The sequence below is a fragment of the Trichosurus vulpecula genome, chromosome 2 (assembly GCF_011100635.1).
Source record: "Trichosurus vulpecula isolate mTriVul1 chromosome 2, mTriVul1.pri, whole genome shotgun sequence".
Taxonomy (NCBI): Eukaryota; Metazoa; Chordata; class Mammalia; order Diprotodontia; family Phalangeridae; genus Trichosurus; species Trichosurus vulpecula.
In genome coordinates this window covers 376,652,203-376,666,366 of record NC_050574.1, presented here as the reverse complement: position 1 = coordinate 376,666,366, position 14,164 = coordinate 376,652,203, and the positions used below count along the sequence as shown (strand labels likewise).

Sequence of the window (14,164 nt, the reverse complement as noted above, 5' to 3'; positions counted from 1 at the left end):
TAAAGGGAAGGCTTTTGTCCCCTATAAGCTGCATCACTTTTCACATGTTCTAGGCACACAGAGACAGGGCTTTTATCTTCAAGGTTTCAAAAATGTTCACATGTTCATGGTGTCATGTTCATGGTTTGTGACCTCCAGATCCAAAGTGTCCCTGATGACTGTCAGAATTGGCATATACTTTCCCTTGTCCAGAGCAACTAGGTGGGGCGGTGAGCCACACCTGAGTCAAGAAAAGTAATCTTCCTGAGTTCAGTTCTATCTTCAGACACTACCTAGTCTATGTGATCCTGGCCAAGTCACTTAACCCTTCTTGATTCAATTTCCTCATCTGTCAAATGAGCTGAAGAAGGAAATGGCAAATGACTCCATTTTCTTGGCCAACAAATCCTGAAATGGGGTGACAAAGAATCAGACATGAGTGAAAAATGATTGAACAATAAATCCCTTGTCCAGCTGTCTTCCACTACATTGCATCACCAAGAAAGATTTGGAGCACAGCACAAGTGAATGGCCAACCAGAAAAACTATACAAAAGAGTCATATAGGAAGTCTGAACATTGTCATGTAACCTTGCGCCTTGGGTGGGACCCATCTCTTCCTGCCAACTGCCCAGTCTGTCCAACTCACAATACTTACCTCTAGCTGAGACCTTCCCTCCATGGGAGCAGTGGACCCATAGTTGCAAGGATGTTCTGCAAAACATTCAAACATTTAAATTCACTAATTAACTGAAACTTTCGGGGAAAGAGAATATCTGCTTTGCTGCACAGCAGCCTGGCTATCAGTCTTTGGATTACTCCGCTCCACAGGCCAGCCTGCCCTGAATTCTCATCCTTCGGATGAGTCCTTGGGAAAAGCCAGAGCCTGGCACGCTACCTGGGACATAGTTTGCACCTAATGAATTCTTTATTTACTGAAATTTTTTTAAGGCAGTGGAAGAAATACTGCAATTTCCACTAACAATGGATCTTATAGCTTCTGCTGTTTGTTAGTGTAAAATGGCTTTCCATTACTATACATCACTGCTTAGGTTTTATTCTGAATTGGAAAAATGTGTACATTTCTGTATATCCACTGGATTTTAGAGCAAAATGCCCTCAGAAGCCATACTCTATTGATTTCTCCCTAAATACACCTCCAAAAGATTCATCATCATTTGTCAGAAGACATCTTATGAAGGTCAATTCAATGGAAACAAATCTTTCAAGAAGAAGATAATTTCTCTTTTGGACACATCTCATAGGGCAAAGAATATTTCATTTTCATTAGCAAAGACAAAAATCAGTTGATAAGGAGGGAATGCCATCTATAAATCTACATTATTCTCTCTAGAGACAAATAGAAGAGATCTTGTACTTATATACTACATGGTGGCCATTAAAACACATTAAGAGAGCTAAGAAAGGTCCCTGATTGATATCTACACCCAAGATTCTAAGTTCCTTAAAATGAGTCCATTAGGGCAGAACCAGGAGAACACTGCACACAGTAACAACAACATTGTGTGCTGATCGACTATGATAGACTTAGCTCTTCTCAGGAATACAATGATCCAAGACAATTTTAAAAGACTCAGGATGTAAAAGGCTATCCATATCCAGACAAAGAACTAATGGAGTCTAAATGTAGACCAAAGCATGATATTATCACTTTCTTTTTTTATAGTTCTTTTTCTTTCTTTTGTTCTGTTTCTTCTTTCACAACATGACTAATGTGGAAATATCTTTAACATGATTTAACAGGTATATCCAATATCAGATTGTTTGCTTTCTTGGGCAGGAGAGAGGAGAGGAAGAGAGAGAGATAAAAATTTGGAACTCAAACTCTTATTAAAAAAAGGATATTAAAAACTATCTTTACATATAATTGGAAAAAATAAAATACTATTTATATTTTTAAAAAAAGAAATGAGTCTCTTGGGTATGGAGCTGGAGGGCCTTCTACCAAATGGTGTGGACTCCTCTGGATGCTCTTTAGCTTAGCCAGAGTCCAGACATGCACTGAGCACTTCAGGTTATAGACAGATCATCATCTCCATATTCCTGAGCTCTAATCCCTTGTATTCCTCATCATGAAATCTCAAGGTCAGAGTGGGATTTCTGGTTGTCATGTGACATCTTATTGGGCTGCCTTATCTTTTAGCACAGGGCTGTCCAAAATGCAACCCGCAGTACAATTTATGCCACCTGCCTACAGGCATAGAAATTTACATAAATGCTTTAGTAAATGAAGCCGAGATACCACAGAGCTCTCACTAAAATGGCAAATCAAAATATATTGTCTATTGTTTCAATAGAAATCTAAGGTTGGACAGCCCTGCTTTAGCATGTAGTTGTGAGAAGATTAGAGTCTGAGAGGAGAGATGATACATCTCTGGATGCCCCAATGTTTTTGAGCTGATTTTTCTCCTGGTCAATTGAAGAATTCATGCTCCTCACCCAGAAAGCCACAACCTAGTTCTCTTGTCTCCACTACATTTTCTTAATTGGTGATCATCTCATCTGTCATGGGCTCAGTTCCTTTCTCATTTTAACATACAATACCCCATCTCCAGATCCAGACCAGCATTTCTCCTGAACTCACTGGTTCAGTGGGCAATTTATGCCGGGACTGCAGGATCCTACCAACCTTATTAACAGCAATTCCCAATACTTCCACATTTAAATATTTCTTGCTTCTGCTGCAATACAGGGGTCCTACTCTGGGTCTCTAGCTGCTCTAGTTTTGCTCTCTTTGAAAGCTCTGAAAATCATGTTCCTGACCCTCACCTTCAAGAGAAACTACTCTCTCCAAGATGTCCAGGGATGTCCTCATAAATAGACCAAAGGGCTTCTTCTGAATCTTCCTACTTCTTAATCTCCCCATGGTTTTTGACAATGCTGGCCAACTGCTGTTCTTGGTGTGCTTGACACTGTTCTTCCAATATTCTGCCCAATAAGATGTCACATGACAACCAGAAACCCCACTCTGACCTTGCGATTTCATGATGAGGAATACGAGGGATAAGAGCTTAGGAATATGGAGATGATGATCTGTCTATAACCTGCAGTGCTCAGTGCATGTCTGGACTCTGGCTAAGCTAAAGAGCATCCAGAGGAGTCCAGACCATTTGGTAGAAGGCCCTCCAGTTCCATACCCAAGAATATTCCTTCTTATTCATTTTAACTAGCTCACCATCTTGTCCTTTTATGCAAGATAACTCTGGCTGAAGCCTGGGTTTTTCTCTTTTTTCTTTCATTCATTTTCTTTCATTCTTTCTCGAATGATAAAAGAGTAGAGTTTCCTTAGGTTCCAGGGTTTCTAAGACATTCCTTTGGCCACTCACTGCCACATGTTCAGATCCATAATGGCATCTTTGGTTACATCCAGACCCATGTAATCAATAGTCAATATATACAATTTCAACTTGATACCCAATAAATATCTCACGTAACCCCAAATCTAGAACTGATGTCCTTATCCTGCCTCATGCAAAGCACACTACCTCTTCTCAACTTCTTTACTCTTTTCAAGAACACCAACATTTTTTACATGCAAATGGGAAATAAGATATACAGGCAATGGGGTATAGAAATCTATCTTGCCCTACAAGAAAGTAAGGGGTAAGGGGACAAGAGGAGGGGTGCAGCAATGGAAGGGAGCACAGGCTGGGGAAAGAGGTAATCAGAATACATGCCATCTTGGGGTGGCAGGGAGGAGAGAGATGGGGAGAAAATTCAGAACTCAAAATCTTGTGGAAATGAATGTTGAAAACTAAAAATAAATTAATTAATAATAATTTTTTTAAACCAACATTAAGCCAACATCTTAGGTTTACAGTCTCAAGGACTTCTCTGAACCTGCACTATCAACGTAAATATCTTTTTAGTTAATAAACTTGTTGATTCTACTTTCACAACATCACTTGCATCCAAACACATCTTTCCAATCACAGTTTCCTCCTTAGACAAGTCCCTCATAGGACCTCTCCAAAAGTCTTTGATTGGCCTCCTTTACTCAATCGTTTGCTCACCCAGATCTTCTCCACACTCAGCTGTCAAAAGAATTTTCCTAAAGGCATTTTTCTGACTCCTCATCCCCAATGTCTCCCAACAGTCTCAGGTCCCACGCATATTGTCTTGTAGACTCCAGCTGCTTTTCCTTCTGTGATAATTTAAATACATAGCTTCTATCTGGCATTTCACCCTCTTTTTTAGTTGGCCCATTCCCACCTTTGCAGTCTTGCTACACTTTATTTCCCTTCCTGCATTTTATGGTCTTGCCAATATTAACCTACCTTCTTTCACTCAGATAATGCACTGCATGTGCCTTCTGTTTGCCTTTGCAATGGCTGGTTGTCCACCCTTCCCAGAATCATCTCATCTCTCCTTCCTTCCCCTCTGACTTTCTCTGATCCATTATTTTCTCAGTATGAAACCAACCTCTGGCACATGGCTTTGCCCCTTTCCCTAAGTAGTTCATGCCTCTGCCTCTGAGATCTTCTCTTACCAACTCTGCATGTTTGTGGCAGGTACCTTTGCATTTACATGTCCTTGTGGGCTTTAGAACTTTAGAACTGCCCAAGGACAGGGACTCTGTTAACAATTTTTATAACCCCTACCATGAGCATAGTGGCTGGCACAGTACAAATACAGGGGGTGGTTTGTGCTTTGGCTGCTGGTAGAATAGGTAGTGAGTAGACGGATTCTCTCAAGTGGTGCTCCACCAAAATCTCAACTCCATTCTGAAGTTTCTGTGAATTGTTCTGTCACTTGAGTCTCAAAAAGCATTCCGTTAGGAAGACATAGCCCAGAAAAAGTATCAGAAGGCCAAGGAGGCAAATATAATGGAAGGAAGACAGTAACTTCTGGGAGAGAGCTTCGAAGAAGCCCGGGTAGGGCTTCAGTCACATTAACCACATAGGCTTGAGCAACACTCTAATCTTTTTGTTTTAATTACAGGAATGAGATTGTGGCAGAGTCTTCTCAGAAAAATAACAAATCGACAGAGAGAAAAAAAAGAAAACCCATAATAACATGGAGGAACTGTTGTAAGGTCCCAAACAATGAGAGGAATGTGATTTTGCCCTAGCAATTTGGTTAATGGGAATAATGCAATGCTTGTGTAGGTCTGCCACACCTCCTGCTGGAAGTATATAAAAGTCCCTGTGCAGATGGTGCTGTATATACTCATTCAAACTAAAGCCTGATATTCATCCAAATCTGTTGAATCCTGACACAATGTGCAACTATGGTGGCTACTATGGGGGCCTGGGCTATGGCTATGGCTCTGGTTATGGCTGTGAATGTGGCAGCTTCCGTGGCCTAGGCTATGGCTGTGGGGGCTATGGAGGCCTGGGCTATGGTAGCTATGGTTGTGGCTGTTACCGCCCATCTTGCTGTGGAAGGAATTCTTCCTATGGCTTCTATTGAAAAACCACTTGCTTCTGGCCTGTCATGGAAACCTGGATAACTACCACAGCAGGGCCATGGAATCCCTATGGAGCATTCAGGGCAGAGAAGTGGTAGGGACTGAGAAGCATCAGGACCTATCCTTCTGGGAAATTATGCAGAATCCCACCTGTCATGAGGGAGATGCCTCCAACAACAATTCATTTTCAGCAAGTTTGCCCAGCTCTGTTACACCATGGCTGAGGTGTCTGTCAGAATTTTCTAATAAGCTTGTTTCCCTGGCTCAGCAAAACTGTTTCAATCAATCTTCCTTGACCTCCCTGTACTTGGGTTTTAGCCTCTCATCATGAAGAGATTTTCATTCTTGATGTACTTATCTTTGTCATTGCAGATTTGCTTTCCAACGCATCTTTTGCAAGGAGGTGATAACGTCTCCAAATTTCTATTCAGAAAACATTGTTTCCTTGTTAAATGTCTTTCTAAAATTTGACCTCTGCAGTACTTACATTTTAGTACTTCACTGTATTTCAGCCACACTTTACTAAGGGAAGGTATTTGTCCTCTATAAGGCATATCCCTTCTCCCACATTCTGAGCACACATGGGCAGGACTTTTATCTTCAAGGTTTCAAAAAGATTCACATGTTCTGCATGGCTCATGACCCCTAGATCCAAGGTGTCTCTGATGACTGTCAGAACTGGCTTAGACTCTCCCTTGTCTGGAGCAGGTAGGTGGTGTAGTGGAGTGAGTGCCAGGTGTAACAACAATTCAGCTAGCAGCTGCTGTTGAGGTGTAAGACTGAACAAGACCAGCAACAAGAGCTGCCAGCACAAGTTCTTTGATCTGCTTTACTAAGGAAAGTAACTTTAAGGGGTTAACAATCTCACTTTAATCAAACATACATATATAAATTTACTTAGTTCAGGAGGAAAAGCCAGCACCCTGAACTTCAGAGGAAATACAAACAAATTACAAACAAAGACCATATAAACAGACCAAATCACAATTCAGTTACCAGAGAAGAACCAGTGGGTTTGGGTTAGTAAAGCCAGGGGGCAGTTACAACCGCTTACCCAGAGTCACATGCCACTCTTCCAGTGAGTGAAAGCCCCAAACAAAATGCTAACCTCTGAGTTTATGTACCCTTTTTAGAGCCCAAAGGGATCACACCTAATCAGCAAAAGGATGTGAGCTCGGACTTTACACTTAGTTAGCAAAAGGGTGTGGGCCTGGGGCTTTGCAACTAGTAAGGCTTAATCAAAGGCACTTTATTACTTTAGCATTCTAAAAGAGAAAACAGTTAAAAAAGTCCCACCTTAATTAATATTATACCAGGCCTGGAGTCAGGAAAGCTTACCTTCCTGACTTCAAATCTGTCCTCAGACACTAACTAATCTGAGTGCCCTGGGCCAGTCGCTTAACCCTGTTTTACCTCAGTTTCCTCATCTGTCAAATGAACTAGAGAAGGAAATAGCAAACCACTCCAGTTTCCTGACCAAGAAATCCTCAAATGGGGTGACAAAGATTCAGACACCAGTGATAAATGACTGAACAGCAACCTCTATAGCTGTCTTCCACCACTTTGTTATCACCAAGGAATCTGAAGATTTGGAGCACAGAAAAACTGAATATCCCACCATGATGACTACACAAGAGTCTGAACATTGTCTGGTTTGGGTTTTTTTTTTGTTTTGCTTTTTGTAGAGGGGAAGACAAGGCAATTGGGGTCAAGTGACTTGCCCAAGGTCACACAGCTAGTAAGTGTGTCAAGTGTCTGGGGCTGAATTTGAACTCAGGTCCTCCTGACTCCAGGGCCAGTTCTCTACTCACTCAGCCACCTAGCTCCCCTGAGTCTGAACACTGTCATGCAACATTTTGCCTTGGGTGGGCCCCACCTCTTCTAGCCAACTGCGTATTCTGTCTAACTCAGAACACTGACCTAGAGTGGAGGCTCTCCCTTCATGGGAGTAGTGGACCCATGGCTGTAAAGATGTTCTGCAAAACATTCAAACACTTAAACTCTCTAATAAACTCAAAACTCCAAGGAAAGAGAGCATCCCCTTTGCTGCTCAGGAGCCTGGCTATTGGCCTTTGGATTCCTACAGCTCTACAATCCATTCTATCCCTGAAATAATTTCCCTCAGATGGGTCTTTGGGAAGAAATCCAGAGCTTGGCACTCTACTTGGTACATACTAGGTGCTTAATACATTTTAATGGATCAAAATTGCATTTTAGGAAGTGGAAGAAACACTACAAGTTCAATTAAAAATGGATCTTATCCTTCCTTGTTAGCTTAAAATGCATTTCTATTATTATATGTCGCTCTTAGGCATTATTTTGCATTAAAAAAACATCTATGTGCAAAAATATTTATAGCAGCTCTTTTTGTGATGGCCAAGAACTGGAAACTGAGGGGATGCCAATCACTTGGGGAATGGCTGAACAAGATGTGATATATGATTGTGAAGGGATACTATTGTGCAATAAGAAATGATGAGCAGGCAGACTTCAGAAAAACCTGGAGATACTTACAGGAACTCTTAACAATTATTTTATTATTTAATATTCTAGTTTTCAACATTGATTTCCACAAAATTTTGAGTTACAAATTTTCTCCCCATTTCTACCCTCCCCCCCCACTCCAAGATGGCATATATTCTGATTGCCCCATTCCCCAGTCAGCCCTCCCTTCTGTCACCCCATTCCCCCCCATCCTCTTTCCCCTTACTTTCTTGTAAGGCAGGATAGATTTCTATGCCCCATTTCCTGTATATCTTATTTCTTAGTTGCATGCAAAAGCAACTTTTTTTGAGCATCTGCTTTTAAAACTTTGAGTTACAAATTCTCTCCTCTCTTCCCTTGCCACCCACCCTCCCTAAAAAAGGGAAGCAATTCAACATCGGCCACACATGTATCATTATGTAAAACACTTCCACAATACTCATGTTGTGAAAGACTAACTATATTTCCCTACATCCTATCCTGTCCACCTTTATTCAATCTTTTCCCTTGACCCTGTCCCTTTTCAAAGGTGTTTGCTTTTGATTACCTCCTCCCCCATCTGCCCTCCTTTCTATCATCCCCCCTTTTTTATTCCCTTCTCCCTACTTTCCTGTGGGGTAAGATACCCAATTGAGTGTGTATGTTATTCTCTCCTCAGGTCAAATCAAATTAGAGCAAGATTCACTCATTCCCCCTCACCTGCCCCCTCTTCCTTTCCAACAGAACTGCTTTTTCTTGCCACTTTTATGGGAGATAATTTACCTCGTTCTATCTCTCCCTTTCTACCTCTCTCAGTATATTCCTCTCTCATCCCTTAATTTGATTTTATTTTTTTAGATATTGCCTCTTCATATTGAACTCACCCTGTGTCCTCTGTCTATATATATATCTATATTCCCTTCAACTATCTTAATACTAAGAAAGGTTTCATGAGTTACAAATATCATCTTTCCATGTAGGAATGTAAACAAAACAGTTCAACTTTAGTAAGTCCTTTATGATTTCTCTTTCTTGTTTACCTTTTCATGCTTCTCTTGATTCTTGTGTTTGAAAGTCAAAGTTTCTATTCAGCTCTGGTCTTTTCACTGAGAAAGCTTGAAAGTCCTTTATTTTACTGAAAATCCATATTTTGCCTTGGAGCATTATACTCAGTTTTGCTGGGTAGGTGATTCTTGGTTTTAATCCTAGCTTCTTTGATCTCCAGAATATCGTATTCCAAGCCCTTCGATCCCTTGATGTGGAAGCTGCTAGATCTTGTCTTATCCTGATTGTGTTTCTACAATACTCAAATTGTTTTTTCTGGCTGCTTGCAGTATTTTCTCCTTGACCTGGGAACTGTGGAATTTGGTGACAATATTCCTAGGAGTTTTCCTTTAGGGATATTTTTCAAGAGGCAATCGGTGGATTCTTTCAATTTCTAGTTTATCCTCTGGCTCTAGAATATCAGGGCAGTTTTTCTTGATAATTTCTTGAAAGATGATACCTAGGCTCTTTTTTGACCATGGCTTTGAGGTAGTTCAATAATTTTTAAATTATCTCTCCTGGATCTATTCTCCGGGTCAGTGGTTTTTCCAATGAGATATTGTCTTCCATTTTTTCATTCCTTTGGTTCTGTTTTATAATATCTTGATTTCTCATAAAGTCACTAGCTTCCACTTGCTCCAATCTGATTTTTTTTTCTGATTTTTAAGGTAGTATTTTCTTCAGTGGTCTTTTGGACCTCCTTTTCCCTTTGGCTAATTCTCCCTTTCAAGGCATTCTTCTCCTCATTGGCTTTTTGGAGCTCTTTTGCCATTTGAGTTAGTTTATTTTTTAAGGTATTATTTTCTTCAGTATTTTTGGGGTCTCCTTTAGCAAGTCGTTGACTTGTTTTTCATGGTTTTCTTGCATGACTCTCATTTCTCATCCCAATTTTTCCTCTACTTCTCTAACTTGCTTTTCCAAATCCTTTTTGAGCTCTTCCATGGCCTCAGACCAATTCATATTTTTCTTGGGGGCTTTTGATGTAGGCTCTTTGACTTTGTTGACTTCTTCTGGCAGTATGTTTTGATCTTCTTTGTCACCAAAGAAAGATTCTAGAATCTGAGTCTGTGTCTTTTTTCACTGCTTGGCCATGTTCCCATTCAACTACTTGACCTTTGAGCTTTTTGTCAGGGTATGACTGCTTGTAGAGTAGAGAGTGCTTTGTCCCAAGCTTTAGGGGCTATGCTGCTGTTTTCAGAGCTACTTCTACTCCATTGTCACTGCAAGCTCTGCCACAGCAGCACTCCTCCTCCCTGAAGAACTGCCAACCAGGATTGTGACCCAGATCCAAACAGGGCAAAGCAAGCCCTGCACTCCTGCTCTGGTCTGCCACTTGATTCCTCCCAGTGTGTGAGCCAGGGACTCCAGAAGCAGCAGATGCTGGAGCTCCACTGCCGCACCACCTCCACCACCCCCAGGACTGTTGGCCAGACCACTCTCTAACCCAATCTAGCAGTTTACCCACTAACCTGCTCCATTGTCTTTGGCGTTGGTGGGTTGAGAAGTCTTATAACTGCTACGGCTCAATGATTCATGACTGTAAGGCCTGCTTTGGTCAACTCCTGCTCTGGTCTGTCCTAGTGCAGTCCACTCTGGGCTTCACTCCACTCCCAGCATCATGTGATAGACCCTTCTCAGTGACCATCCACATTCTCCTGGGCTGGAGACCTGCTTCCCTCTCCTATTTTGTGGGTTATGCAGCTCTGGAATTTGTTCAGAGCCATTTTTACAGATGTTTGGAGGGATTTGGGGGAGAGCCTAAGCAAGTCCCTGCTTTCCAGCCACCATCTGGGCTTTGCCCCTGACTTATATGAACTGATGCTGAGTGAAGTGAGCAGAACCAAGAGAACATTGTACATAGTAACAGCCACAGTGTACGATGACTGACTTTGATAGACTTAGCTCTTCTCAGCAATGCAAGAATCTGAAACAACTCCAAAAGACTCATGATGGAAAATGCCATACACATCCAGAGAAAGAAATATGCCACCTAAATGCAGATCAAAGCAGACTATTTTCTTTTGTCATTTTGTTTTTTCTTTCTCATGGTTCCTCCAATTCATTCTAATTCTTCTATACGACATGACTAATGTGAAAATATGTTTAATAGGAATGTATATGTAGAGCTTATATCAGATTGCATGTCATCTTAGGGAAGGGGAAGGGGAGGAAGGCAGAGAAAATTTAAAACTTGTGGAAGTGAATATTGAAAACTAAAAATAAATAAATTAACATAAAAAAACAAACATGTACATTCCTGTATATTCACTGTATTTTAAAGATAAATGCCCTCAGTAGCCTTATTCTATTGATTTCTCCCTAAACGTGTTTCCAATAACTTGACCTTCTCTATGGAGAGTTTCTCATACTTTGCAATGCAGAACTACATAGGCATATTCACGATTATTGTTGTTTTTGTGTTTATTGCCTTACTGCTACATTATTATGTCTCATGGCAAATGATTGGTCAGAGTGGGTTGTCATGTGATATCCTGTTGGGTTTCCTCATCTTTTCATAGATGCAACTGAGATGAGAGATGAGACATCTATTACTGCACCAACCACCTTGAGCTCATTTTTCACCTGGTCAATTGAAGTCTTCTTGGGAGGCTCCTCAACAAAAGAGTAACAACCTAGCTCTGTTCTTTCCACAAGACTTTCCCAGTGGATGACATCTTCATTTGCCCTGGGCTCCACTACTTTCTCTCTGACACTCAATAGCCCATCTCCACCTCCAGAACTCATTTCTCCTAAACTCACTGGTTCAGTGGGCTGTCAATCTATGGCCAGATTGCAAGATCCTACCCAACCAAATATTACCAGCACTTCCTAGCACTTTCACTTTAAATAGTCCTTGCCTTTACTGTTGGCCTTAGGGACTATTCAGGATCTCTAGTTGATCTCCTTCCACTCTCTGTGAAAGCCCTGACATCACATTCCTCACCCTCACCTTCAAGAGAAACTGCTCTCTCCAAATTGTCTGGTGATGACATCATGGCTAAACCTAAACCTCTACTGAATCTTCTTGCTTCTTGATCTCCCTTTGCCTTTTGACACTGGTGGCCAGTTGCTGTTCCTGGTGCATGTCACACTGCTCTTCCCACCTGATTTTTCCTTCTTTTTCATCTTGACTAGCTCATCATCTTGTCTTTTCATGCAAAATAACTCTGGCTGAAGGCCATGGTTTTATCTCTTTTCTTTCTTTTACCTATGCTCTCTCCAAGGATGAGAGGTCTTAGATCCTAGGGTTTCCAAGACATTCCTTTGGCCACTCGCTGCTGTGGCAGTCTGTCCAGATCCAGAAATGAATGTCTCCTGAGATCAAATCCACATCATGAATAGTCAATGTACACGATTTCAACTTGATGACCCATAGACATTTCAAATGACTCCAAGTCTAGAACTGATGTCCTCATCCTGACTCACGCAAAGCACTCTACCTCTTCTCAGCTTCTCTACTCCTTTCAAGAGCACCAACATCAGGCCAAGATCTTGTTTACACTGTCAGAGACTACCCTGACCCTGCATTATCAATGCATATATTTGATTAGTTGACTAAACTTGTCTGTTCTACATTCACAACATTACTGGCATCCAAAAACTTCTTTCCAATCACATAGTTCCCATCTTTGACCAGGCCCTCATAGCATGCCTGTGAAAGAGCCTTTGATGGGATTCTTTGATTAAATCTTTTTCCCACCCAGATGCTCTCTCCACTCAGCTGAGGAAATTGTGGCTTGAGTCATTGACTCTTTCCCCTACTGGCTTTTACCTCTGCCTCTGAGATCATCTCTAATCAATTCTCCATGTTTGTCGCAGGTGGCTTGGTATTTTCATATTCTCCCTTGCGTTAGGGAGCTGCCTAAGGACAGGGACTCTGTTTCTTTGTAACCCCAATCATGAGCACAGTGGCTGGCACAGTGCAAACATTGGGAAGTGATTTGTGCTTTGGTTGCTTTTAGAAAATTTTTGGATGAATGAATGGGTTCCTCTAAACAGTGCCCCAGGACAGTCTCAACAACAATCTGAAATTTATGAGAACTATGCTGTCACTTGAGTCACAAGAAGCAGTGATTTAGAGAGGCAGGATTCCATAGCCCAGATAAAGTTTCAGAAGGTGAGGAAAACAAGTGTAATGGAAGGAGAACAATGACATCTGGGAGAGAGATGCCACGAAACCTGGGTTGGAATCAGCCTCATTAACCACATAGGCTTTGGCAACATGATAATCATTTGTCATTACAGCAACAAGATAATGACTGATCCTTCTCAGAGAAACCACAAATCAAGAAAAAAAACTGTTACTGAGCTGCAGGGATTCTTGGCAGGGACCAAACAATGACAAGAATGGGATTTTGCCCCGACAATTTGCTTAAGGGAAGTGATGCGATTCTGCTTCTGTGTCTGCCACACCTCCTGGTGGAAAAGTATAAAAATCCCTATGTAGATCGTGCCCTACACAGTCACATAACCTATCCTTAACATCCATCCAACTAAGTGAATCCTGACACCATGAGCTACTATGGCAGCTACTATGGGGGCCTGGGCTATGGCTATGGCTCCGGTTATGGCTGTGGATGTGGCAGCTTCCGTGGCCTAGGCTATGGCTTTGGCAGCTTGGGCTATGGAGGCCTGGGCTATGGTGGCTATGGCTATGGATGCTACCGTCCATCTTGTTTTGGAAGGTATTATTCCTATGGCTTCTACTGAAAACCCATTTACTCATGGCAACCTTGTCCTTCCCTGCTTTGGGCTAATTCCATGGCCCTGTAGGGATATCACATTCTACCTGCCTCTATAACTGGGTGGCATGGAAGAGCTAAAACAACAAGGCCTTGGAATCCCTATGGAGCACTGAAAGCAGGGAAGTGGCAGGGACTGAGAAGCAGCAGGACCCATCCTTCTGGGAAATGATGCAGAAACTTACCTGTCGTAACAGAGACTCCTCCAATGACAACTCATTTCCAGCAAGTTTGCTCAACTCTGATACACCATGGCTGTGCCATCTGTTAAAATTTTCTAATAAACTTGTTTCATTGGCTTAGCAAAACTGTTTTTATCTCTCCTCCTTGACCTCACTCTCTTTGAGTTTCTGCCTCTCATCATGAGATTTTTCAGCCTGGATGTACTTATCTGTGTCATTGCAAAATATTTCTTCTGCAATGGATCTACTGCAATGAGGTTATTAATCCCTCTCCAGATTTCTATTCAGAAATCATTTTTTCCTTGTTAAATGTCTTTCTAAAAT

General features: G+C 41.6%; 1 protein-coding gene across 1 annotated transcript; it reads left to right on the top strand.

Annotated features, from left to right (window-relative positions):
• Window positions 1-13,428: 13,428 nt before the first annotated feature.
• On the top strand, window positions 13,429-13,626 carry LOC118835750 (keratin-associated protein 19-5-like). Its single transcript, XM_036742996.1, has one exon. It carries the CDS (start codon window positions 13,429-13,431, stop codon window positions 13,624-13,626), a length of 198 nt encoding a protein of 65 aa, XP_036598891.1.
• The last annotated feature ends 538 nt before the right edge of the window (window positions 13,627-14,164 follow it).

Coding starts and splice junctions, on each gene's coding strand:
- LOC118835750 (XM_036742996.1), top strand. CDS start 13,429: ATGAGCTACTATGGCAGCTACTATGGGGGCCTGGGCTATGGCTATGGC.